We start from the raw sequence: 24,357 nt of genomic DNA on the forward strand, positions 1-24,357 counted from the left end.
CCCCTTCCCGGGGCCTCACCCTAGGTCCCGCCCCGCCCCGCGACGGCGAGTGCGCCCGAGAGGCTCACAGACCTGGATTGAGCCCTTCGTTGCTCGCCCTGCGGCTTGTGCGCCTTTTCCGCCTGCGCAGACCTTCGCGAGAGCTGCCCGGGTACTTGGGGATTGTTTTTATTTTATGCCGGTTTTGCCTTTTAGGAAGCAAGACGCTCCACTGTCAGCTGCTTTTCGTCCCCTCCATCCAGGCGAGAGCTTTAGGCCGAGTTGTGGGTGCTTTTTCTCGTCGCGCATTTTCTGCTTTCCTTATGTAGGTTGGGAGCCCCCCGGATCCCCTGAGTGGAGTAAATGCTACCCGTGTAGCGCAGTATTGTTTCGTTTCCTGCAACCCCCTCCCCCATTTCTTAAAGAAAAAATATGTGTCACTTAAAATCCACGTCTCGGCGCGACCCTTAGGCCTCCCCTTTCTGTGGAAGCCTAATTCTTTAAACCGAGCAAGACTGGTGTGCGTTGCTTTCAGTCTCCTTGGGCTCCATGTGTGCAAAAAAACTTAAAGATAGGAGTTAACTTTTCAAAGGGGGCAGCGTCAAACATAATTATCTTCCCCTCGCCCCAGTCTAATAAGAGCTCTGAGTTGGGTGCAAAAGTTTCTAAAAGTTTTGCAAGGCTCGAGTACTGAAATAATTACATTCTTGGGGTAGAGACGAAAAGTTGCGTTCCTCATTCCTCTTGTTCGCTAAAGAGATTAAAAAATAGTTGAACTCAAGGCACAGAGTATTTGTTTTCTGATTTAATAGTAATGGTTAACTCATGAAAAGGTTAACTGGGTACCTGTCCAGAGCTGTCAGTGAATCTTGCTCACTTTCTTTTCTCACTTTTGTGGGCCTGTTAGAAACGAGTTTGTTTCAAAAACGGCTGGCATTTGTACAGCATTTACTATGTGCTGGGCACGTATTACCCTCGTGGAATGTTCACAATAGCTGTAGGAAATGAGTGCTGTTGTTATCTTCATTGGAACTGAGGCTTCAGAGGGGTAGCTTGAGGGCCCAGTTAATTCTTAGCCACCAAGGTCTTGAGCCGGAACTTGGACCTTCTGTGTTGGAGATCCATGCGTTTAACCATGTCTGATCCAGCCCCTCGTTCACAGGTGCAGGCCTGGTGTAGTCTCTTCGCTGATCGCAGTGAGAGAGCAATGCAGAAGAACACTGGCCCAATGTAAGTGCATAGTACTAACAGTGGAATAGCTAGCCACTTCTAACACCAGAGTTTCATCTGAAGAGAGCCCTAGAGTGGACTGCCTGGGGACATTATGGGGTATGAGTGGGTCACTGAATACATGGCCAGAGTCCTGGATTTGAGTCCCAGCACTGCCACTGACCAGTTGTGTGACTCAGTGAGTCATTCAACCTCTCTGAGTTTTACTTTGATTTGTATAGTAATAAGATTTGTCTGGAACCATGATGACCTTTAATGACTTATGTGGGTTTTTTTTATTTGTTTTTAAACGTAGCACTGATTTTCCCCCTTTTTTGTTTTCAGGGTGCCTTTACATTATTTTGGCTTCGGCTATGCAGCACTGGTTGCTACTGGTGGAATCATTGGCTATGCAAAAGCAGGTAAGAGCTGCTTAAATTCTTCACATTGTTTCAGAGGAGAGTGAGTCCCCAGGGTCCCAAAGCAGCAGTTTTGTTTGAGGCCACTTTGCCTTAGGCCCCAAAGCTTGCGTGCAGCTGAAGCTGTCAGACTCCTGCACTTGCCTTTTGGTTATCTGGCCAAGCTGAACCAGGCTTGTTTTTGCTTCTTTATCCTAAAGGTGGGCAGGCATGGTGTAGATTATTGTTATCTTCAACCGTCATACATCAGCCTTGACCCCAGGGTGCCATCTCTGCACCATTCAAGTAGGAAGAGGCCTCTGGTCTTTGCTTACTCTTTAGGTTTTGTGCTAGGGCCTGAACCCAGGGCCTTCTTTGCTCATGCTCATACTCTGCCATTGAGCTACAGCCTCAGCTCTCACATACTCATTTTTGAAGTCTCCTCATCTTTCTAGGTAGGGGTTATCACTATGCTTGCTTGCCTGTGTCCCCACTCAACAAGCACGCACTGGGATTCTTATACTCTGAATCTGTTTTTAGTTGATCTGTTTTTATTTCCCTTTTGTGATTCTCCTGAAGTCCTGCCTGTGCACAGCCTGATCAAGGCTGTTAAGAAAAACCTAACCACATTTGTAGGTAAATGGATGGAGCTGGAGAATATCATGCTAAGCAAAATAAGCCAATCTAAAAACCAAAGGCCGAATGTTTTCTCTGGTATGCAGTTGCTAATTCACAATAAGGGGGTGCCTAGGGGAAAATAGAAGTACTTTGGATTGGGCAGAGGGAAGTGAAGGGAGGGGAGAGGGCATGGGGACAGGAAGGATGGTAGAATGAACTGGACATCATTACCCTGTGTGCATATATGATAACACGACTGGTGTGATTCTACGTCATATACAACCAATAGAATGAGAAGTTACCCTCCATTTATATATGATGTGTCGAAGTTCATTCTACTGTCATATCTAACTAACTAGTACAAATGAAAAAAAAGTAAACATAAAAAAAGGAAAAGCCTAAACGCAGATCCACCTAGGAGGGAAGGGCTCCGCTTGCTCTGTGATGGAGGTAACTGTTTCTTAGATTGGAAGTGCCCTACTGCTAGAGGAGAGAAGAATGGCGCTTAAGACCCTGACTTCTCTGTTAAGCCAGCAGATTTCCCAAGACGTTTTCCTGCGTGAGGACGCCTTGGTTAGAAACTGGGAAGAAAGCGTCTCTTCGACCTGCTCCCCTGGAGGCCAGGGGAGTCTTGGTTGATTTGGCAAATGAACTAAACGTCAGACATAATGCAAGCCTGTGTTTGCTTTCCTCCAGGTAGTGTGCCGTCCCTGGCGGCCGGGCTCTTCTTTGGAAGTTTAGCAGGCCTGGGTGCTTACCAGCTGTCGCAGGATCCCAGGAACATTTGGGTTTTCCTAGGTATGTCTGCCTTGACATCTCCGTAGAGCATGTCTGTCCCCATCGTTCGTTTTACCAGAAGGCCCTGGTTTGGTGGGATGTGGCAGGTTCTCCACACTCACAGGTTGGACAGCTTCTGCCAAGGCAAGTTTTCAAACAGGATTCGTGCTCGTTTGTTTATCTTTCATGTATAGAGCGTGGAGAGTGTTTCATGGCTGTCTTCCCTGTGAGATTCATTTTGAACTTGCACAAGGCAGTCTGTGTCTGTTACTCTTTGCAGTTGGGTGTTAACCGCAGTCGGCATGAGCATCACTGAATTGTCTGCATTAACTTCATCCATGTTGCATTTTTCCCATTTGAAAGTCAGTTTGCTCTTAAGCAGTCAGCCAATCGCGTAAGAGGTAGGCCTTGCCTTCCGGAAGCCCTCTGATTTGCTAGGGAAGTCAGACATGGATGTAAAATGCGACTGTGGAACTGTGGGAAGATGCCCCTTGAGCAGGCCTGGCCGTGAGGAGCGTGGGGAAAGGCAAGATCACTCATCAGGGTGGCTTTGGACACTCTTGATGGGCCCCGCCCAGGTGTCAGACACTGTCACAGTCCCACCACGGGGCAGGTGCTGCTCTGGCCCTTATGAGGGTGGGAGTGAGGACAGGCAGTGGGAGGCCAGCAACAGCTGGTTGGGGACGGAGGCTGCGCCGGCCCTCGCTCTGCTGAGCAGTGTCCTCATCCGTGCTCTGGACTGACGCTCTGCCTCCTCCACGTGGCCCGGGTCTCACCCTCCACTCCCACAGTCACCTGCCTGCTTAAGCCTCCAGGTGGAGACCTCCATGCCGCCCTTGGCCTCAGGCCTCCCTTGTCCTGTTGCCCTCCTTTCCAGGGTAGTCCCTCCACCTGGGCTCTGATCTCTTCCCTGCCTTGCTCGGAACTGTGTTGTCAGGAGTCCCTCCTGTATGTTTCCCCCCATTTTGGCAGATCTCTCTCGTTGGGGCTCAGGTGTGCTCATCTCTCCCCATGTAACAAAGCAGAAGGACCTCTGGTGACCCCGCTTCCCTTTTTAGTTGCTGCCCTTTCCTTCTCTCAGAAACTTCTCTAAGAAACCATTAGTACTCCATTTCTCCCCATCTCACACATCGTCAACCCTTCAGTCTCCATTTTTATTTCCCTTGTCCATGGGAAGGTGTCCCTGAGGCTGCCAGTGACCCATGTCTCTGCAAACTTCTTTGTACATTGGTCAGTCCTCATTTCACAGGGGCCGTTGGCCATCTCAGCACATTTGACCCATCATTTTCTGTTCCTGATTTTTCCTTTTTATCTTCCCCTTCTCCTGTGTACCCATCTTCCTTTCTATCCATTAAATTCTGAGTGTCCTGAGGCGTGACTTACTATACTCTGACTCGACAGTGTCGTGGAAGGCCATTCCTTAAATTACTTCCTGAACCCCAGGGACAGTCTCCCTCCTAGCTGTGCCCCACGCGAGCAGCTGGCTGGTTGAGAGGCTTTAGATGTCTGGGGACTCTGCTCCCACCTGGCCGCGTGCTGTCTCTCGTGGGTCTTCTCTTCCCGCTTCCTTTGGGTCCTGGCCCCTCTCTTCCCAGGTCCTGTCAATGCCAGCACCACCCTAGGTTGTCCCCGTCTCCACCTCCACGGCCACCTTCCCCACCCCTGCCTGTGTTCTGAGGGAGTCCCCATTGATACCCTGCCCACCTCTGGTTCTCTACAGTTGTTCTCATGCAGAGCCAGGATTACATTTGGGGGCTGCAGCTCTGCTCACTAGCCCTCTCTAATAGCCTTGACCAACTTCTAGCTGTTGGGAGGACTGTGGTCCCTGGTGTGGCCTTCAGGGATGCACGTGGCCAGGCCCCTCCTCCTCGCTAGCCGCATCTTCATCTGTGCCACAGTGACCTTTTGTGTCCCTGAGTGCCCCGTGTTCCTCCTCCCACACACACTTCCCTCCGCCTGGCCTGTGTCCCTCACCCTTCAGCTCTGCCTCCTCCTCTGATTTCAGATACGGCTCAGTCTTTACTTCCTCTGCCAGTCGTTGCCTGAGCTTCCTGAACAGCTTGGCCCCCATTATGTTATTTGTGTAGCATTAATCGTACCCAGAATACAAATTTTACTTCCTTTTTGTTTGATTCGTGTGTGTGTGTGTGTGTGAGACTGAACCCAGAGGCCCTCTACCACTGAGCTACATTCTCAGCCCTTTCTTTTGGAGAAGGGGTCTTGTTAAATAGCCGAGGTTGTGCACCCCCGCCCCCCGAGCCTTCCTAGTAGTAGGGTCACAGGTGTGTGCCGCCGTGCCTGCTAGTGTGATTCTTCACACTGCTGTACCCCAGCAGACCTGAGGCCTCTCAGAGGTAAGACTTTGTTGATAGTCTTTTCTCCAGCACTGTGCTTAGCAGTAGCTGGCGTTTGGGTAGATCCCAGCAGGAAGAGCAGATAGGGAAGAAACACAAGGCGTAAAAAAATTCTCCAGCATTTTGGAGAAAACTTAGGCATTTATGGCTAAAGTGTGGGTTTTGCAGTAGAGTCATGAGAGATTGAGGCCAAAAGACAGGCCAAGTTCAGGTTGTAATGGGCCTTATTTGGTCAGTATTTGAGCTTAGATCTTCAGAATGTGGGCAGCCATGGAGCTCGCCCTGCCTGAGGTCGGGGGAGGAAGGGTAGGATGGAGTCTGGGCCTTGAAAACAGCGTGGGACATCTGGTCCCCTGCATATAAGATGCAAAGACTTTGGACTCTCTCTCTTTTTCACCAGCTACTTCTGGGACCTTGGCTGGCATCATGGGAATGAGATTCTACCATTCTGGAAAGTTTATGCCTGCAGGTTTAATTGCAGGGGCCAGGTATGTAGCATTCTGTTACTCTTATTTACCGGGACAGAGTTCAGTTTCTTGCCAAAGATATATTCAGAAATGTACTTGTTTCAGTGAATTTTACCTAATCCTAGCTGTCAACTGAAATTAATTTATACATAAATAGGAAAGGCTAGAAGAGCAGTCATGGGTTTAATGTCGAGATGGTCTGAGGATATTCATTCACTGTGGAAATGGTTTTGTTTTCAAATTGCTCTGGTCATCCAGGCTCCTTCCCACAGTGCGGAAGCCTCAGGGCAAAGCGGTGACTGTGGCTGTACATGTGGCTTTCAGCCTGGGCTCCATGTTTCTTGGTTGTGTAGGTGTCTTTTGTTACTGAAAATATTGCTGAAAGGAAATTTTGATTGACATCTGTTTTCTAACCAACTTTGATTATAAAAACCATACCGAATTGTCTTAAGTATTATAGTCCTTATATGTAATAAAGATATCCTGAAGGCAGAGGAATTTTTAAAAGTCCTAGTTAGAAAATGTTATGGGCCCATCTTTGGTCATAGTTGCCCTGTCTGTCTGTTGTAGTGTTTTATACTTGAAACAGTCAGTGCAGACCAAGGTCAAGCAAGGGCAGTAAACTGAGACTGGAAATTGTGCGCTAATTAGGTTTGTGACCTGGGACGGCTCGATCTCTCTCACCTTCAGTTTCTTCATCTCTTCAGATTATTGGCAGTTGGATTGGGAACACGCGCGTGTTCTCAGACTCCAGTGCAGTGCTGCTGCTGTGTGTTGGTGTTTCCCTTTCTGGTTTCTCCCGGGAGGACATTTTATTTCTGATTATCTACCTGGTACCTTCCTTCCTGTGCAGCTATGCGGGAGAGCTGTGACCTGCAGAGTCCTAGTCCCTTAAAAAATGGTCACCTGTTCTCTCCTTTTCCTGATGTTTCTTTGTTTGTGTTTCTTTTGAACAGTTTGCTGATGGTTGCCAAACTTGGAATAAGTATGTTGAATAGACCCCAGCCCTAGTGGTCCCATCCCAGCCTGGACTTGTGAAGAATTAGAACTCTCCAGACTTCCACTGTTCTCAATTTTTAAGGGAAGAAGTGCAACACACTCTGACATTTTACTTCAAAAACCAAAACACCACCAAATTCACTGGGGAGAACGTTCGGCGTTACTGTCACAGCTCTTCAGAGGTGGCGAGGATACCGCACAGGAGCTTATTGGCTCCCTTGTGTGGTTCAGGTCTGTGTCAGGGATGAAATCATGGGGTAAAGTGTTAGGCGTCAACACTGGGGGTCCTGAAGCCCTATTCCCCACTCCCAAGAACGGTGTGAAAAGTGTTGCCATGAGATTCCAGATGTGCGTTCTTTTTCATCTTAGTCCAGACCTACACTGAGATTATGTGAAATGAAATATCAGTGAAAATAAATTTTACTATAAATAACATGTTCTTTGGTGTCTTCCTTGCTAGACCTATCGGAAATACAGAAGATGTGGATAGCAAGGTGATTTAGAAATGCGAAGGTCTTTTTAATTGCCCATTTTGAATAAGGACCAAGGATCATTATTTGGTTATGCATTGCCTGGAAGCTTGTTTTAATAATGAGCTCTGAGGATTTTTTTTTTTTTTAATATTTTTATTAGCTGTTGATGAGCCTGTATTTATCTATATGTGGTGCTGAGAATTTAACCCAGGGCCTCACACATGCTAGGCAAGTGCTCTACCACTGAGCCACAACCCCAGCCCACCTCTGAGGATTTCTAAGATGAGGACTATGCAGAAGGTGTGTGTGGGGGGGATGGATTTTGCTTAAGTAGTTCATCTGTAAATGTCGGATTTAAAGAGCTGTCCAGAGCTTGAATTGCCTAGTTTGGTTCAGCATTGGACACACCAGTTGGACACTTGCACGTTTCACTTTATTCTTTTTCAGCATTGAGGATTAACCTAGTAATCTTATCCCCTGTTTTAGTTTTCTTTAGTTTTTTTTTAATTACAGTGTTGGGAATTGAACCCAGCAACATTCTACCTCTCAACTGCATCCCCAGCTCTTTTTATTTTAATTTTGAGACAGGGTCTTGCTAAATTGTCCAGGTTGGCCTTGAACTTGCAATCCTCTTGCCTCAGCCTCCTTTGAAGCTGGGATCATGATCACATACCACCAGGTAGTTTTTCCCTCTTTAATAAAGGAAAGGATAGCCAGAAAGGTGGCACACATCTGATCCTGGCTGCTTGGGAGGACAAGGAAGGAGGATCACAGGTTGAGACCAGCCTCAATGATTGAGACTGTCAGCAACCTAGACCTATCTCAAAAAATTTTAAAAAGGAAGGGGGGTGGTGTGGTTCAGTGGTAAAGGTAATGGATTCAGTCCCCAGTACCAAAAAAACAAACCAGGGTATTGCTTCTGTATCACACTGGTTGAGTTGAATGTGTAATTTAAGCACTTATGTATTTGCTTGAACTTTTTGTTTGTTTGTGGCACTGAACCCAGGGATTTGGGCCTGCTAGGCAAGAGTTCTGCTGCTGAGCCACCCCCAGCCCTGCTTACGCTTCTTGAAAGTAGTCCATTTCCTCAGCCTTTTTTAATGTGTCGTGGTTTTGAGTACCTTCATGTCCTTCTGACTCCCCATACAGGATGCAGCTTGACGGGGCTATTGGTAAACCACAGTGCCTGGAACTCTGGGCTGTGACCAGGGTACTGTATTCTGGATATGCATTTCTGTTAATGCAGTTGGGAACAAAACTGGAATTTGGGCAGCCCCATCACAACACTGAATCATTAAACTTTTCGTCTACTGGGGTCCCGGGTCTTTCTCAGTGTTATTGACAGTGACCACTATAGTGAAATGATTGAGGGTTGATGGCAAACACTTGCAAATATTTTAAATTAGAAATTATTCCACAGTTTCTGGCATAGTAATTGCCTGTGTGTGTGTGTGTGTACTGGTAATCGAACTCGGGCACTCGACCACTGAGCCACATCCCCAGCCTTATTTTGTATTTTATTTAGAGATAGGGTCTCACTGAGTTGCTTAGCACCTTGCTTTTGCTGAGGCTGGCTTTGAACTCGTAATTCTCCTGCCTCAGCCTCCCAAGCCCCCGTGCTGTGCCACACACCTGGCTAGTGATTGCCTTTCATCATATAGTTAGGTGTACCAAATTCTTGGTTTACATAAAGACCAGGGCTGTGGATTGTAGCTCAGTGGTAAAGGGCTTGCCTAGCACGTGCAAGGGCCTGTGTTTGGTCCCCCAGCACCACACACAATGTGGAGAAATCCATTTACAAACAGTTCAGTGTCAGTGGTGTGAGTGCAGCTTCCTGCCCTGAAGAGTCCTATTGCTTGGATCGTGTGATAGGCCACCCTTGCCCAAAGCAACAGAACTGTTTTAGACTAGAACCTCCAGATCCATGAGTTGAGATAACACCTTTTCTCTAAATGTTGGTCCTGTATAGTGTAAAGGAAAAGGGGCAAAAGTCAGGTAGGCAAAACATGTAAGGGGTAGGTAATGTCCCTGGGTTCAGTCCCCAATACTGCAAGAAAAAACTTGTCCTATCTGTATGTTCTTGTAGTTCATACGGCTGCAACATCTGAAGCGTTTTTAGTGCTTCGTCATGACTTCTTTACATTTCATTGCCTTTAATTGTATTTTTAAGGAGCTAGTTAAAATCCATTACAATATTAAATGATTACTGAATTTCTTCAGGAGCATTAGTTTTGTCAGTCAGATCATAGATCTCCATTTCTTTGGCGTCCCTTATTGGTGCTTTATTAGTTCCTTCAGGAGGTATTGCTCAGGAGCCATCTGTTCTTGCATTATTGTGTGTGCATTTGCCCCCTCTCCTGGCCTCTACGGGTACTCTTTGACAGGGACAGACAAGTTAGCCATCTTGGAAGGACCACTTGGTAACAACCCGAATAGGCAGAGCTTGTGAATTCTCTGCTTGGCTGAGCCTCTAACTTCGCTTTGATGTTGGGTGGTGCTACTGGCCGCTCCATTGCCCTGTGGGATCACTCGCTGAAATATTTGGTGGCAGAAGTCTCCCTGCCTGGGTGGGTCCCTGGGGAGGCTTTCTGGCTGAGTGAAGCTGCTGCTTGACTTCCTGGACCCAGCTGGTCCATCCCCTTTACTTTCTTTTGAAATGCACAGGGGTGGGCACCTCTTTGCATGGGTCACTGAAGTGGGCTCTGAGGTGAGGCAAGGACAGGAGCAGTCTTCACCCTCAGGCTGGGTTGAAATTCCCATTGTGCTTCTGAAGGTCACCATGGCCTGCGAGGTTCCCAGTACCTCCAGCCCGGCTCCACAGCTGGCGGGAGCTGGTGGTCACCTTGCCCACTGCCTCCTTCCTTTCCCACCTGACCCTGGTGGTCTCGTCATGCCATTTCCTCTGGTATTTCCTAGTGAGGGGGACTGGAGTGGGCTTCTTGGGAGGCATCTCAGAATGCTAGGGACACTGCATGACAGGCTCTGCTCCTTTTTCTCCTGTGGAAACCATGGCCCAAGGAAATCTGTCTGGTGGTGTGCTGATGATACCGGTCTTGAAAGTCAGGATCAGTTCCCTTAAACACCTGAGAAATGCCAAGGCAAGAGCGGAAAGTACCAGCGGAGAGAGAGGGGGTGTTTTGCCCCTTTATAGATTTTAGGTTTCCTTTCTTCTCATGTCCACGTGATCAAAAGGCAGGGAGGGCTCCAGGGGGTGATTGCTTGTGTTGGAAAGTGCACTCCTCCTCCCCTGGAGGCTGTTAGCAACTAGTGGATGGGGAAGTGCTATCTACCCATTTCCTTTTCTTTGATAATCAGCTTCCTGTCCTCTGTCCTGGTCTCTCTGACTTGAGGGATGGGGAGCTGTGGAGTAGTCAGCAGAAGGCTGTTGCCCTGACCCTTCTGATCTGGATTTCATCCTGTTCTGCAGGCCCTATGACTATCTCAGGCATGTTTACATGTATTGGGGTTTTCAAAAGAAATGTTCTGGACTATTGCTGCTTGAACCTTCTGAGAGATGATGGGGAGCCTGAGACGTCCTATTTCAACACCTTGCTGATGTTCTGCTTTCTTAGGTTTTTATTAGCTATACTTTATTGAGTCCTCTGGCTTTATATTAAAAAAGAAATAATGGAATTTTGGCTGTCATTGTCAAGATCCTCCATTGTTCTAGAAACATTAGACAAAAGCAATAAAATGAGAACTGAGAGGTACAAATGAATAGTAGGAAAAGGAAAGAGATTTTTTTAAAAACAAGTGATTAATAAATCTCCCTAGAAAATCCAAGACAAACTCCTAAATATTACAACCCATGAAGTTCTATAAAACAGCAAGAAACAATGGCAACACCGAAAACAGCTTCCCCTCAGTAGCCACAGTTTTCTCCCACAGCACAGTAGCACCCAAGTCCAAGCCTCACCATGTTTACGTGTTTTTGTTTGTTTGTTTGTTTAGAGCTTTATAGTTACACATAGCAGTTGGGAGTTTTTACTTGGTTCTTGAAGCTTCTAACAGGCCTCCTTATTTTCATGCTTTGGCCCTATACCTTCTCTCCACAGGCAGAGGCATACTTCAAGTGTATTTAGATTCCTGCACTTAGAGCCATTCAGTGGCCCCCATACACCTGTGTATAAATCTAACAAAACATGTACAAGATCTATATGAGAAATACTGCAAAACTGATGAACGGGATCAAAGATCTAAATACATGGAGATTCCATGCACATGGATAGGAAGACACAAGGTAAAGATGTCAGTTCTTACCCAAGTTGATAGGCTCAACACAATTCCAGTCAATATCCCGAGTAAGTCATCTTCTTGATACTGACCAGCTGGTTCCAGAGATTATATGGCGAGGTGTAAAGCCCGCGGCAGTCAACACAGTATCGAAGGAGAGAGTCAGAGGACTGACAGTGCAATCGTCACGATGATGTGGTGTCAGTGAGAAGACAGACAGACGAGAACAGAATGAGCGGGCCCGAAACAGCCCACATACAGATAGCCCATCGTTCTTTAACAAAGGAGCAAGCCAATCAATGGAGAAGGACTAGGCTTTTCAACAAATGGTGCTGGAACCAGACATTAATATAAAAAAGAAGACACAGAAACGTAGAGTTTACAAAAATTAACTTAGAATGAACCAGATCCTTTTATATAAATGCAAAATACACAACAATAATAACTCTAGATGATAACATCATAGAAAATCATAGGTGACCTTGGATTTGGTGATGACATTTTAGATACAGCATCAAAAGTATTTATCCATGAAATAATTGAACTTTATTAAAAAATAAAAACTCCCTCTTTACAAAAGATGCTGTCAAGAAATACCAGCCAGGCTTAAGAGAAAAAAATTGCAAAAGATGTATCTGATAACTATTTCCCAAAATATAGAGAGAACTTGAACAGAAAATGAACAACCCAATTTAAAAAATGGCCAAAAGATCTAAACAGACACTTCATCCAAGAAGATATATAGATGGCATGTAAGCATGTGAACAGATGCTCCACAAAATGTCCGTAGGGAATTGCAAATTAAGATAACAATGGGACACCACTGTATACCTATTAGAATTACCAAAATCTAGAATACGAACACCACCAAATGCTGTCAAGGATGTGGAACAACAGGAAAACTCACTCATGGCTAGTGGAAATGCAGAATGTCACAGTCATATTGGAAGACAGTTTAACAGTTTATTACAAAACTAAACATACTCTCGCATGCTTCATGGTATTTCTCCCAATGAGCTGAAAAAGGATGTCCACACAAAAATATACACTTAAGTATTTACAGCAGCTTTATTCAAAATTGCCCAAATTTGGAAGCAACCAAGATATCCTCCAGTAGGTGAATAGATAAACTATGGTACATTTGTTCAATGAAATATTATTCAGTGATAAGCAGAAATAAGCCTGCAAGCTAAGAAAAACCATAGAGCAAATTTACATGCATATTGCCAAGTGAAAGAAGCTGATCTGAAAAAGGTAACATACTATATGATTCCAGTGGTATGACATTCTGGAAATGGAATGATTACTAGGGACAATAAATAGATCAGTAGTTGCTAGGAATTTGGAGGAAGGTTGGAAGGGGTGAATGGGTAGAACATGGGAGTTTTTAGGGCAGTAAGCTATTCTGCATGATGCTATAATGGTGGATACATATCATTATGCATTTCGTCAAGACTTAAGAACATACAGCACAAAGAGCGAACTCTAATGTAAAATATGGCTTTCAATTATTGTATAAATACTGGCCCATCAGCTGTAACGTACCACAGTGACACAGGTGTTCCTAGGGCATATTGGAGACAGGAGGAGGAGGGGATACATGGGCACTCCCTTATACTCTCTGATAAATATTTCTATAAATAAAACTGCCCCCCAAAAGGTTACTAATAAAAACAACATTTAGGTCTCAGGGTATAAGTTTTAAAATGTAAAAAAAAAAAAAAAAAAAAAAAAGAAAAGAAAATCTCTAGTTAACCATATTTATTTGAATATCTATTCAGAGTTTAAGTTTCTTAGAAACACAATTTTTATTAGCATTGGGACATTAAAACTGTACAAATACACATAACCATTACCAACAGTATGTTGCCCTTTAGATTTTCGGCACGTGAAACCTGAACATCTGAATCTTCTATACAAAAATATCATTATTTTATAATAAGCCTTTGGATAATGCCCACAAGATTATACCAGTTACATTAACATTTGTTACAAAGCCATAAAATACATAAAAATGTCAGCAGCTGATAACATTATTTTTAAAAAAGGATACAGTACTAATGTCCACTCCATAAGTGGCAGGTTTAAATAGAGTAGCCCCCCTAAGTTCAAAAAGTCTGTATTAAATACCAGTTTGAGAATAAAACTAAGGGAAAACGCTGTACTAAGTAACATCACTGCTATGGCAACTGAATGCATCTGCTCTGTCCAGCGAACGTGAAGGTCAAAGCTGAGTCAGTGGCCTGCAGCCACAAAAGCTGGCTTTGGGGACCAGCTGGCACACTTCATCTTTGCCTGTGTTAGGAACATGGAAACAAAGTATTCTGCAAGTCAGATGAACAAGCATCAAACAGTTTCAAAAACTCTTGATGACAAGAGAACTTCGACGTGTTCAATGTGAAGTCCTTAAGCCACTGGGTCCGACACGCCACGAACTCACAGCCCTTGTGTTGGTCAAGTTTGAACCATGGACTTTTTGTCCATTACAATCTGGTGGCATCGTTTTGACATTTTCTATGTTAAATGTAAATAAATTTACTTCTAAGGAAGACATACTGCTCAAGATTGGAATTGCTGTTGAGCTCATAGTGTTGAAGTAGAAAAAAAAAAAAAAAAAGATAATTACGGTCCTTCTGCCATTGCCGAAGTGGGAGAGCAGAGCAAGAGCCAAGTAAGACCCAAAACTGACAGCTCACATCAGTCAGCCTCACTGCTAGGAGAAAACAAAATAAAAAACCTCAGCTGAATTTGCAAAGTGCTGAAATGTCAAATTGTTTAGGCCAAAATACGACAAAGGAAAACCAACACTCAAAACACGTATTTTCTGCAGGCATCTTTTTTTATAAAAGCTTCGTATTGTACTTACTATCTATTAATTTGTAGATCAAATACTTGATACTTTGGCAAATAGTTTATTCAATACTTTGTAAAGTCCTACCCACACATCAGTATTGTGGGCAACGATGCTAAGAAAATGCATTTCGTTTCTAGGAAAGAAAATAGGAGATGATTCTTGCTCTTTGAAGTACCCATTATTGCATATTTCTTCCAGAACGCAGTAGAAATAGACATCTGTAGACATTTCCCAGGGTCGGGGACTTGAACATAACTCTGTGGAGCAATGCTGCCGGTTCCCACCAGAGGGCCTACCGATGGCCTCCGTACTTGGCCACCCAGTCTGTCCTCCCGTGCACTGAGGGCACTGGCTGTGCACGATTCAAGATATTTAGGTTTTTTGCTGTAGGATTGTAGGTAGGTCCTGAAAACGGCCCCCGGCCAGGTTTTGTGTTCCAGGTATATTCTGAAAGAAATCAGAATCAGAAATTAGCATTTTATTCATTTTATTATCAAATTCAGAACAAGTCAGTTCATCTCATTTTATGGGAGAAATTCAAATTTATCTTTTGAAGATTAATTCAGTTGTCTCTGAGATTTTTTCCCTAACTTTAAAAGCAAAAATTGTAGTAGTATGTTGGCACCAATTAGAAATTTTCAGTAGCTTAAGAGCTAATGTTTCTGATTTTATTCTGATGCTGCTGTTTCTAATAGTTCACATTAAGACAGGCAACACCGAGTAAGAAGAGAGGTCCCTGGTTCAGAGTCAGTGAGCAGAATCCACAGTGCGATGACTTTGAAACACCACACTAAATAATATTCAAATATGGTATCACTACGGAAAATATATTTGGAATTGTGGAAAATATATTTGGAATGCTTCATGGAAGTATTCAGACAGGGTCCTAAAATAGAATTATTTTTAAAAATGAAAGTATGATTTCTAAAATTAAGAAACTTTGGTTTTCTTTTTTGAGGGGTGGGGTGGGGGTATCAGCGTTTCTCTTCTGTTGCCCATGCTGGCTCCAAATTCAAGATCCTCCTGCCTTAACTTCCCAAGTATTTGGGATTATCGGTGTGCACCACTGTGCCTGGCAAAAAAACTTCATTTTTTTAACTTGGAAAATTATGGGTGATAACACAACCCTCTTAAATGGTGACCTTTTCCTAGGATCCCAAACCTTTAATCACAAGTTCTGTTTTATTTATACATTTGAATGCTTACAGATTTGCAAAAAATTTCAAATTTGCTAAATACTTGTCATCTCAACAATTGATAAAGTAAAATTGCTTGAATAAATGACAAAGCAACCAGTCATTTTTGCAGAGAACTCCAGTGTCTTTAGTTCTTCTCTTACCCCTTCCTTACTTCAAATTGAGGAGCCAGTTCTGTCTACCTGAGGGATGTTCCGTCTTTCCATTTGGGATTGAATCTTTTCACACTGACTAGCAGCTGCCATTCTGGGAGTAAACTGAAATGAATCTAGGCATTTGGTACCCCTAACAGAGATACAGCATACCTCCTGGCACGGTGTTCGGTTTCTCATACACTTCACTGTAACACTGGGGAGCAGGAGCAGAGCGTGTGAGAACATGGTCTCAAGTGGCTCTAACTTCAGCTTATGTTGAACTAAGCCTTTGTGCAGAATGCCCTGGACCAAAGGCCACCCTGCCTGCTGTGCAGCTTGGCTGGGACAGAGAAGCCAAGAGCTCTCCACTGGATTGTCTGGCAGGTCATTTCATCCCACTCTCACTAAGCCTACATTTCTCAAAGTCACTGAGAAGCTAGCAGCTAAAAAAGGCAGGGAAATATGTTTTCCAAGAAAAGCCCTCTAGTTGTAACCAGTGGAACATAAAAAGCATCAATCAGTTAAGTGATCAAACTCATCTATGAGGGTCACAGGTCAAAATGGCGCCATGGGCAGAGTAGAGAGGGTGCAGGGAATTGGGAATAGAGGGAAAGGGAGAGATGATGCGCCCGTCTGGTTCAGGGAAGGGGAAAGGGAACATGGTCTTAAGCTGATGGGAGAGGTTCCTGGGTAAGAAGTGAGGGCTTTGAGAAGGAGCTGAAAGAGAAGCTTTTTTCTAGGTCTCGATAGGCTACAAGTCCTAAATGCATTTAAATCAAACTGTGTTCAGGCCAAAATTTTTTTAGAAATTTCTCAGAAAAGGAACATTTTGCCGAGAAACTGGAAGTATTGAGATTTAGGATTCCTTTTCTAGAAATTACAAGGTTTTAGGATTCAAGCACCCTTGAAGAACCTAGTAGCCGACATCAGAGCCCAGATACCACAGCGGGGCCAGAAATGCCTCAAAGCCTTAGCTGGACCACAGCCTGCATGTCCCGGCTTCCCAGGAGCAGGCAGTCGGCCCCATAACGTGGGCTGGATGTGTATTATAAAAATCAATTGTTCTTCCCAGGACATTTAACTTTTTGTAGAAAATGCTAATGAGAAGGCTGCAAAGAGTTTTATCAATGCCACTGATATAAAGCAGATATGAAATTGCTGTAAGGTGGAGACGTGGTGAAGCCTTCATGTCAGAGCCCGGGAGGGCTGGATAAGTCAGTGTCCACCAGGGGCACAGGCAGGGCCCATGCGTCCACTGGTGCCTGCACGTGCAAGAACCACTCCTCACCATTCTCGTCGTTACTTTGAAAGCAGGGGATGAGGAGGAGGGATTAATTTGATTTTTCTTCTCAAAACTGGAGGGTGAGGGGCTGGGGCTGTAGCTCAGTGGCAGAGCACTTGCTTAGCATGTTGTGAGGCACTGGGTTCGATCCTTAGCACTGCATAAAAATAAAAGTATTCTGTTCATCTACAACAAAAATTAAAAAACAACTTGAAGGTGAGGAAGAAAAGCAAAAAGGGAGACTATGAGAGGAGAGAAAAAAGTCGAGTAAATATGGTAATGACCTGGTTTTATTTTCTTGTGGGTAACTGTCACCCAAATGGGCAGACTGGAAGACACATCTCTTACAGAACAGTGCTTTCCTAAGGATTTGCATGGGCCACTTGAGAGTGATTAATATTTACTTCCTTTTCTTTTTTTTACCTTTCCTCCTATCACCGTCTGTAGGGAAATACGATAAGCAGAGTAAATGAAGAGATGAAAAGTTATGAGAAAGTATTTACTTTAAAAGATGAAAACAGGAATATGCATGCTAATCTGAGAATTAATTAATACGTAAAGGCCTTCAATATCTTATAAAAATGTTTTTTAAAAGACCCACTCAATTTCTAAGAGCAGGTGTCCCGATAAAATACTTCAAAGTATGATTTTCTGCTTTTATATTAAAAATTGCTGCTAAGTCCTGGTGAATGACTCATTGAAAGGCTGACTTAAATTATTTGAGGTGTTCTAAGAATGACTGCTGTATATAAAATGTTTACTTATATAGATAGGTTTTGTTTCAGCAGAGGTAATGGAACAATTTTTTTTATAGATAAAACAACCAAGTACCATTTAAGACTTCACTATGGTAAGAAATTAAAAGTTACAATTATTCAAAACTTTTTCACATTTCGAGCAGCAACAGTATGAACTTTAAAGACTGGAAATTTGAATCCATAGGTTCAATATGTGATCCTGGTTGGGAGAGGCCTTTGGGGTCAAGTTGTAAATGAAAGGACAACTGGATACCTTTACACAACTTCTGATCATCTGCTTTCATGCTTATTTTAGGTGCTTCCTTAAGGATATCTATTTTAGATTAAAATAATTTAGAGAACATTCATAGTCAGATCTGGGAGGCTCAGGCACAGACTCATCACCCCCGATTTCAGGCATGAACCCCTGCTTGTGACTGTCACAAGGCTGTACCACTGGAGAGCGTGACATTGGAGGAGGGAGGAACAAACTCTCCCTCGCCTGACTGCTGCACACGAGCGCGAGGTGGGAAGGGTTCTGCCACCGTGGACTTGGTCCTCTGAGGGAGCTGCAGAGACGCACGCTGACCCCCAAGGCAAGCGTGCACACTGATGAGCAAGCCTTCGCTCTCGGCCAGGCGCCGGGAGGAAAGTGTTGACACTGGCCTCCGCTTACATCTTGGCCTGTGACCAGGCACGCTCTTTGGAAGTGGACAAGGCCACCTTTTCCTTTTCTTTCTTTCTTTTTGCAGGTATGGGTGGTACTAAGAATGTGACCCCTGGCACTACCTCTGAGCTACATACCCAGACCTGTTTTTTATCTTATATTGAGACAAGGTCTTGCTAAGTTGCAGAGGCTGGTCTCCGATTTGCAGTCCCCCTCCCTCAGCCTCCCAAGTCTCTGGAATTACAGGTGACAAGCCGAGTTTCTGTGCTGGCTCCACTAGCTCTGTGACCTCTTTCCTCATCTGTAAAGAGAGTCACACCCTCAGGTGGCTGTAAGGACTAAATGATAATTCCACAGAGCCTTTTGTGCCTGGGAGACAGTAACCACTTAATTAGAGGCAGCTCTTCTTTTAATCATCAGACCCTCAAACCATATTGGTAGAAGAAAAACAGAACATTTTGATCAAACCATGTACAACTGTGTTAGTCAGGTGAGACTGGTTTAAAAGTCTTCACTCAGAAAAAGTGACTGTATAAACCTTTAAAAGCTCTCCTCTGCTCAGAAATCTCAAAACCACATCTGAGCCCCTCTTACCTGAGGCTGTGGCACCGAGAGGTGCTAAGTGGATCCTCTGGCCAGCTGACCCCACTTCTTTTTTGAGAAAGGAAGGAACAGATCCTGATTGATTGTAAGTGGAGTAACTTCCAAGATTTCCTAGTGGTGTATCACAAAGTTTCAGAGTCAGAGGGTGAATATTTTAAGAGTGCCAAAGAATAGCTTTGACTGCTACCCCCATTACTTCTAAATGTTATTTTCTGAGCACCTACTATGTTCCAGGCACTGTGCTGCACTTGCCAGAGACTTATTCAGTCCCTAGAACAACCCTGTTGGATGTGTGGTATGCATACCATGTGGTTCTGCAGTGCTGAGAGACTTGCCTAGGTTCCCACAGTTAGTAAGGGACTGAGCTAGACGCCGGACTCCAGGCCAGGGTTTGTTCAGTCCACCCAAACACACCAGGCGTTTCTATAATGCTACTTCCTTACCCGGGGCTGCATTTCCTGCCAGGGAGCCTTGTCCCCGAGATGTTCTCCCCCTGTTTTCATTTTGTAAGGCCGATAGAAGTGGACTTAGGCCCATAAGGTTGTGGTAGGGACTGAATAAGATGCGTGCAGGGCGTTCAGCACAGAATCTGGCATTCAGCGTCAGCTCTCGTCATCGTCACCGTCATCACCATGGACCTTTCTTCTCACCTCTGGCACATATTTTCCATCACTGTCTTTTACTTTTGAAAGGGTAGTTCTGAGCCATGATGGACACATTGATTGTTCTCATTCTCAACAGTGAACACTTCCTAAGTCCTTACTGTGTGACAAAAGTTCTGTGCCAAGTTATGTCATAATGCATAAGGAAATAGGCTTTCCTCCATTTTATGGATGGGGAAACTGGCTTAAATCACCTGTCCAAAACCACCAAAGCGAGTGAGTGACGAAAGAGGGACGAGTCAGACACTAGAAGCCATGCAGGAGCAGTTATGCAATATGGTGGCTCTGGTGGCAGAAAGAAGCTGCTGAGGAAAATAATGAGCAGAAAGGTAAGTCTTCTTAAATCATTTTGGCTTATTATTTGAAGTTCTGTGAGCGGCAGAATTTTGGGTTGGAGTTAGTGGTTGGCATTATTGAAAACAGTGACCTCAAATCCCTATCAAATCCACCATCTCTGTTAACCTGACTGAAAAGGTTGCTAATTGCCCAAGAAATGATTGTCAGAATTTTAAAAAATATTCTAGGAATATTGATCACAAGATTAGAAAATATTCTTTTTATTATTTTCAATAGACTATTTACTTGATTCCTATAAATTGCCATAATTAATTTAAGAAGACAAGCATAGAATTTTTTCAGAGTGAATTAGTCTTAAAACCCCAACTACTGAAGGAAGATGTTCTGGATGACATGAAATGCTTCTTTCTCCCAGTCCTGCTCTGACTACTAAATGCTGGTCACCTTCCTGTCGTGATGGGATCAGGGGTGAAGGATAAGAAAGAAACTAGATGAGACAGTCAGAGAACAAGCCCAGAAATTACCTTGTGGCTCCTCTAATTTTTCAGGAAAACTTTCATTGCATGATAGTTTTTCAATTGGCTTAATTATGCTTTCTTCTGAAGAGAAGGCAGGTGGAAGAAAAGAATGAAGAGTAAGGCAAATGTTACAGGAAAAGAGGGGAAAATGAATTCGATGATTAATGAAAAGATCAGAATGAATCCCTGAAATGAGAAGACATTCCCATCTGTTGTTATAGCTTTCATTTGATGCCAGCTGTATATTTCCCTGAAACTCAGCTGTCGTTCTAACTGACTTGTGTAAATGGTTATTTTTGTATACCTGAGGAAAAAATAAGTTAATTACAGGTCTGCAGTGTAAGACACCTCAGCTTTATTAGATGGGTGAGTCTTTTAAAGAGTCTGAAAACTTATACAGTCCAAGTGTGTCGATGTCAAATCAGAACACCTTGCTAGACTGCTCACTCATGAAAACTACAATCAAATCTGTTTAGTCCAATGCCACCCACATTTTGAAGAACTCTGTGCCTCTTCACACACTTTTAAGTTGATACATAGAGTTTTTCATCATGAGATTAACAACTGAAAAGGATGTTCTTTTTCTTCCTTTTTAAAAATGTTTATTTTTGAGACAGGATCTCACTAAGTTGCCCAAGCTGACCTTGAATTCTCAATTCTCCTGCCTCAACCTCCCAAAAGTTAGCATTAAAGGCATGAACCACATGCCCAGTTTGCAAAGGATGCTACTGCTGGCATATTATGATTATAAACATTTACATAAAATTAGTACATTTCTACTTTAACTATGACCAATGGAATCTAACCATAGTGATTTTATGCCCACATTATTGAATGTAAAAATTACAGGAGCAAGTTCCTTTTTCACATTTGAAAATTTCACCTTAATTTCCCTTCCCCTGTAAAATTATATTTTCATTCATACTTCAGCTTCCAGATTTTATGCAAATACAATTTTAATTTTATGTTTTTAAGTTGATCACTCAAAAATACATATAAACTAATATATATATATATATTATATATGTAAACTTTAAATTTTTTAAAAAAATTTCTGTAACCATATTAAAATACTTTTAGGGCTGGGGATATAATTCGATGGTAGAGCACCTGCCTAGCATATGCAAGGCCCTGGGCTCCTCCAGCACCAGAAAAAAAAAAATGTCTGAATTAGGTTAGTTATCATTACAATGATTCATTGTATATAATAAATAAGAAGATGAGTATTAGAAATCTTGATTACTAAATATGAAAAATTTTCTTAGAAACATCTCTTAATGAGAAAGATGAGACTTTTCTCAAATAGCTTTTGTTTCAACAAAGGAGTATTTGTTGTTGGGACCACATGGGCTCCAGTATCATCAGGGCTACTTCTCTCTCTCTCTCTCTCTCTCTCTCTCTCTCTCTCTCTCTCTCTCTCTCTCTCTCTCTCTCTCTCTCTCTCTCTCTCTCTCATTTATGGAGATAGAAGCACTGAGAAACCTTTTAACTCAAATAAATAGCTGGGAATGAAGGGTGTTTTGTGACAGCCTTGCCAATATATTCTTTGTACTCTTCAAATTTATAGACCAAGAATCAGAGTGAGCTCATAAAAACAATTTAACTGTCAACTAACAACCCAACTAGATCCTCCTTCAATTTTTAGAAAGCTCAGAACTAGAAACCCCCTGCCATTAAAAAGGATTGGCTTCACAGGTGTACTGGGATACTTACCTTCTCAACTCTGACCTCAACACATCAAAGTGTTCCTTTGATTGGCACCCCAGATATTTTACATTTGGGGGAAAGAGGAAGCACACATCTTAACCAGTCAGAAGTCTTTTCTCTTGTAAAGCAGAATTCAGAGACATCCCACCACTAAGGCAGATCCATATAGGAAAGAACCTGATGGAAGATGAGGATCTGGCAAACGATTCCCTGGACACTCTGTGCTCAACAGTTCATAAGCTTTGGATATCCCTCCCACAGCCACCCCCGCTCCACTGAAAGAAGGTAGGTGCAGTGTATTTAAAAGCAATCATCTGTAGAAGGCAAACCATGTGTATTTTCATTTTTAAATGTATTCTTGCATACCTGCATTACTCCTTTTGAAAGCATATTCGGCCCCAATGGGTCCCAAAGACTTAGGAAATAGCTGATTATTCCAAGCATATGGGTTTATATTCTTTCCACTAGCCACGAAGGACACATTCTTGGGATTCACACCTTAGAAGAACAAAGCAGTCATTTCAAAGATTAGCATGTGATCATAAACTTGAAGGAAAAATATGTATGTTTAAACAAAGACTAAACAGTGTCGACAGAACAGAGAAATTTAGGTTCACATGTAGCAAATACTTGCTCTCAGTGAACCCTAACATGATACTCAGCGTTGGCATAAACCTGAGCACAGGCGGAAGATATATGCGAGAGCACAAGTAATAATGAACATTTGACCTTCTTGCTGAATGGCTTATAAAAATTGAGGAGGCATAAAATTTTTTCTTCAAAACCACGACAGTTCTATGTCACTTGCTTCTGTACACTCTGGGCAGACCCTGGGGGCGGGGAAGGTGAGCTGGAGCTCAGGGCAAGCCAGGGAGCAGACATAAATAGACCCAGCCAGGCGCTGCTGGGTGCACGGGATGTCCTCAGACCCACCGTTAATCACCTGCAGATGGGAAGCAGGTGTTGGAAATGTCCTCTGAAAAGAGGGCAGTTTGCATTAGCCATGAATTTCTGAAATCTGTGAAATGTCAAGACAGCCTTGGGTTTTGGTACTAGAAGTCAAAGGGGATTGGTTGTTTAAACCTGTTTTTAAGAGGCCTGAGAAGGGAGTTTGCTTGCTCCTGATGGGAAATTCAGTTTAGTGGCGCTCCTGAGATGCTGAAGACCTCGGGCGGCCACACCCTCAGGTGCCCATGGTGTGTCACCAGCCAGTGTAGACATGGCTCTGAGGACTCCAGTCATTTAGGAAGCCATGACTTTCCAGGCAGTACGGGCTTTTACTTTTCACAAATGGAGTTCCTTAGGAAGTTTCACATTTATAAGATATATAATAATATTGTTTTGAAACCAGAAACGCTGAGCCTCAAAAGCCACCCAAGGAAGCATTCACAGTGGCTAAATCATGTCCCTTTCTTATAGGATACAACGCTTGTGGATTCTGGCTTCTAATAAAACACCTACAAACAACTATAATAGCAAATTACCCAATAAGTAAGATGCAGTAGGTACCAATTACTCATTAAAAAACCTTTACTCAAAAACAAAGCCCAAGGTTGGGGGAAAATATAAAAATCTCTTTAAGTGAACCCAGTGTACCTAAATATAGTTCAAAAAAGAATGGGTCCTGAATATTTATTTTGTTAATCCAGTTAAACTTTGTTAACATCTCTAAAAAGGTTTTTTTAAAAACGTAAATACTATTTTCTTACTATTGAAGAAAATTGCTTTACTTAAGATAAAGATTACAATTTCACTGGAAATAGATATATCCTAGAATTGTAAATTATTAGTGTATTAGCTTTTTTTGAACACCTATATTCCAAACAAGAGGCAGCAGACATTACTATAATTTGATATTACAATGATACATACCACATGATGATCATCTGTTGCTTCTAAGGAGATTTTACAGTCAGCAAGTATTTACTGAGCACCTACCACATGCTGGGTGGTGCGTGTCACATTAGAGAAAAGACTGTGAACAAAAGAGACTGGTTTCTACTCTTAGGGCTTTTACAGCCTAATGAGGGACGTGTACAGTTATGATTAAGTAAGGAGTTAGTGGCGTGCACAGTGTGAGAAGGATCTGGGGTTGGGGAGATAAATTCGAGGAGCAACTAAGTCTTTTAAAAAAGAGTTTAAGCTGAACTGTGAATCACAACTAGCGGGTGGAGAGGTGCATTCTCGGAAAAG

The 24,357-nt window shown here is 43.2% G+C and overlaps 2 protein-coding genes across 4 annotated transcripts in view; one reads left to right on the plus strand and one right to left on the minus strand.

The window, feature by feature from the left end:
- Positions 1–7,236, plus strand: LOC306665469 (transmembrane protein 14C). Its single transcript, XM_079147041.1, has 6 exons — positions 1–151; positions 1,142–1,209; positions 1,534–1,610; positions 2,901–3,002; positions 5,736–5,823; positions 6,759–7,236. The coding sequence occupies exons 2-6, from the start codon at positions 1,187–1,189 to the stop codon at positions 6,811–6,813; spliced, it is 345 nt and encodes a 114-aa protein (XP_079003167.1). The 5' UTR covers positions 1–151; positions 1,142–1,186; the 3' UTR covers positions 6,814–7,236.
- Positions 7,237–10,400: 3,164 nt separating this feature from the next.
- The window catches only part of MAK (male germ cell associated kinase), a 58,592-nt gene continuing 44,635 nt past the window's right edge, over positions 10,401–24,357 (minus strand). For 2 of the 3 annotated variants that reach the window (XM_079148962.1, XM_079148961.1), the window contains exons 12-14: positions 22,531–22,662; positions 18,972–19,091; positions 10,401–14,808 (exon numbers count right to left, since the gene is read on the minus strand). In XM_079148962.1, coding sequence (XP_079005088.1) covers positions 14,654–14,808; positions 18,972–19,091; positions 22,531–22,662 — 407 coding nt within the window. In that variant the 3' untranslated portion in view covers positions 10,401–14,653. Of the gene's footprint in view, positions 14,809–18,971; positions 19,092–20,463; positions 20,539–22,530; positions 22,663–24,357 lie in introns of all 3 variants that reach the window. The other variant, XM_079148963.1, reaches the window with a different exon arrangement.

This window comes from Sciurus vulgaris, assembly GCF_902686455.1.
Source record: "Sciurus vulgaris genome assembly, chromosome: 7".
Lineage (NCBI taxonomy): Eukaryota > Metazoa > Chordata > Mammalia > Rodentia > Sciuridae > Sciurus > Sciurus vulgaris.

Bases quoted from the DNA above. Each gene is read 5' to 3' on its own strand.
- LOC306665469 (XM_079147041.1), top strand. From the start codon at position 1,187: ATGCAGAAGAACACTGGCCCAAT. The intron at 1,611-2,900 runs GTAAGAGCTGCT...GCTTTCCTCCAG, and splicing joins CATTGGCTATGCAAAAGCAG to GTAGTGTGCCGTCCCTGGCG. The intron at 3,003-5,735 runs GTATGTCTGCCT...CTTTTTCACCAG, and splicing joins GAACATTTGGGTTTTCCTAG to CTACTTCTGGGACCTTGGCT.